We start from the raw sequence: 2920 nt of genomic DNA, 5'->3' as shown, positions 1-2920 counted from the left end.
GAACCTGTAGGGGTCCTTAAGGAGGTTTCAAGGCGTTTCGAGTGATTGGAAAGTAATCACCGTGTCAGCTTCACCTTTTTCATGCAAAGTGGATGTCGTATGCGAGGCGGATCCTGCACAGGTTTTTATTTTTGTTGTTGTTGTATTTTACTTTATCCTCGGAGTCAGCCGTCCCCGGAGCCCCAGCTGCTCGGCCCGGAGTTCCCGGCAGCGGGGTGGGGGTGGGGGGGCAGGCAGCGCTCGGCTCGGCACGGCACGGCACGGCACGGGGCCGACCCGCTGCAGCTCCGGAGCGCCGAGGAGAGGGGGGGGGGAAGATTTTCCAGGCCCCCCTCTTCAATGGCTTAGATATTTCCTCCTCCTCCTTTATTCTACACTCGGATAAACCAATCCCCACCTCTCGGCGTGAAGGTCCGGAGCCGTAACCCGCTCTAGGAAGACGAAAATCCCCGGAGGAACCCGCTGCACCGAAAACCGCCCGGGACATGTGCGAGTGGAAGAGGTGATCGCTCGGATCTGCCCTGATCTCTCCGCCTTCGCTTCGAGGGAGGAGGAGGAGGAGGAGGAAGGGTGCTGCAAAGACGGCTCGCGAAAAGTGGAAGCCCGGCGAAAAGAAAGTTGCCGGGCTCCCCGCAGTAAGTTTGGCGCATCTGTGCGTTGGGGGCACTTCTTCCTCCCCGTGGCTCTTCGCGAACTTCCCCGCCCTCCTCCCCGAGCCGCAGCCGGGGCCGGGGCCGAGCGGCCCGGGGGATGCTGACCTGAGCCCCGCCGTGCCCTTCACGCCGCCTCATCGGGGCCGGGAGAGATGCGGCCCCCGCCGCAGTGACCCTCCGCACTGACCCCCGCCAGCCCCGGCCGCCATGGGGCCAGCCGCAGGGATCCTGGTGCGGGCCGTCCTGGTGCTTTGCTGGCTCGCAGGGAGCTGCGCGGGGATAAGCTCCATAGACATTGAGCGCCCCGGCGACGGGAGGTGCCAGCCGATAGAAATCCCCATGTGCAAGGATATAGGGTACAACATGACGAGGATGCCGAACCTGATGGGACACGAAAACCAGAGGGAAGCGGCCATTCAGCTACACGAGTTTGCCCCCTTGGTGGAGTACGGTTGCCACAGCCATCTGAAATTTTTCCTCTGCTCTCTCTACGCCCCTATGTGCACTGAGCAGGTTTCTACGCCGATCCCTGCCTGCAGGGTCATGTGTGAGCAGGCGAGGCTGAAGTGCTCTCCCATCATGGAGCAGTTCAACTTCAAATGGCCAGACTCCTTAGACTGCAGCAAGCTGCCCAACAAGAACGACCCCAATTACCTGTGCATGGAGGCCCCCAATAACGGGTCAGACGAGCCGCCCAGGGGATCCAGCATGCTGCCACCCATGTTCCGGCCACAGAGGCCCAGCGGTGGCCATGACCTGCAGCAGCACAAGGACAGCCTCAGCAGAACCTCCTGCGAAAACCCGGGCAAGTTCCACCACGTGGAAAAGAGCGCTTCCTGCGCACCGCTCTGCACCCCGGGGGTTGATGTCTACTGGAGCAAGGATGACAAGCAGTTTGCTGTCATTTGGATTGCCATCTGGTCCATTCTGTGCTTCTTCTCCAGCGCTTTCACCGTACTCACTTTTCTGATTGATCCTCAGCGTTTCAAGTACCCCGAGAGGCCCATCATCTTCCTTTCCATGTGCTACTGTGTCTACTCGGTGGGGTACATCATCCGCCTCTTTTCGGGTGCTGAGAGCATTGCCTGTGACAGAGACAGTGGCCAGCTCTATGTCATCCAGGAGGGACTGGAGAGCACTGGCTGCACCATTGTGTTCCTGGTTCTGTATTACTTTGGTATGGCCAGTTCCTTGTGGTGGGTAATCTTGACTTTAACTTGGTTTCTAGCGGCTGGGAAAAAATGGGGGCATGAAGCAATTGAAGCAAACAGTAGCTACTTTCATTTGGCAGCCTGGGCCATTCCAGCTGTGAAGACCATAATGATCCTAGTTATGAGAAGGGTGGCTGGAGATGAGCTGACAGGGTTGTGCTATGTTGGAAGCATGGATGTGAATGCCTTGACCGGGTTTGTGCTCATTCCTTTGGCTTGTTATCTAATCATTGGCACTTCTTTTATTCTTTCTGGTTTTGTGGCCCTTTTTCATATCAGAAGAGTGATGAAAACAGGTGGAGAAAATACCGACAAGTTGGAGAAACTAATGGTCAGGATTGGTGTCTTCTCAGTCTTGTACACAGTGCCTGCAACTTGTGTGATAGCTTGCTATTTTTACGAAAGACTTAATATGGATTATTGGAAAATTGTGGCAACTCAACAGAAATGCAAGATGAACAATCAGACTAAAAATTTGGACTGCATGATGAATAATTCCATTCCAGCAGTAGAAATTTTTATGGTCAAAATTTTTATGTTGTTGGTCGTGGGCATTACTAGTGGTATGTGGATCTGGACTTCCAAGACTCTTCAGTCCTGGCAAAATGTTTGTAGTCGAAGATTAAAGAAGAGAAGTAGGAGAAAACCTGCAAGCGTTATTACGAGCAGTGGAATCTACAAAAAACCTCAGCATCCACAGAAAACTCACCTCTCAAAATACGAATCAGCATTACAACCACCCACCTGTGTATGAATAGGCTTTAGATGAGACTTACAGATATCCGCGGTAGCAGTCAAAAATTAAAAAATAGATGGTGCTTTTTTTTGTCAGAGGACACTTTAATACCTCAAGGTATTAAAAAAGTGTCATACTGAATTCAGGACCTGGTTAAATACTGAAGGGAAATGTACTTGTGGAAAGGTTTTCAGTGAAAGAAATATTGTGAACTAAAACAGCCTCTTCTGTTAACTAATTTTTAGTTATGTACTTCCTCTGGCCCTCAGATAGTTGAAGAAAAGCAAGCGACAACAACAAAATACCTTGTTTAACTTCTT

The 2920-nt window shown here is 52.4% G+C and overlaps 1 protein-coding gene across 1 annotated transcript; it reads left to right on the top strand.

Moving 5' to 3' along the window:
• Positions 1-336: 336 nt before the first annotated feature.
• On the top strand, positions 337-2717 carry FZD10 (frizzled class receptor 10). The gene has a single exon (XM_065739101.1). The coding sequence runs from the start codon at positions 861-863 to the stop codon at positions 2616-2618; it is 1758 nt and encodes a 585-aa protein (XP_065595173.1). The 5' UTR covers positions 337-860; the 3' UTR covers positions 2619-2717.
• The last annotated feature ends 203 nt before the right edge of the window (positions 2718-2920 follow it).

Source organism: Cyrtonyx montezumae, unplaced genomic scaffold, assembly GCF_038088225.1.
Source record: "Cyrtonyx montezumae isolate F1298 unplaced genomic scaffold, pur_monq_1.0 scaffold_23, whole genome shotgun sequence".
NCBI lineage: Eukaryota > Metazoa > Chordata > Aves > Galliformes > Odontophoridae > Cyrtonyx > Cyrtonyx montezumae.
Note: the sequence above shows the minus strand (reverse complement) of the source record. Positions and strands in the feature narration are given on the sequence as shown.

What these genes read in the sequence shown, in the direction of transcription:
- FZD10 (XM_065739101.1), top strand. Translation starts at nt 861, where the DNA reads ATGGGGCCAGCCGCAGGGATCCTGGTGCGGGCCGTCCTGGTGCTTTGC.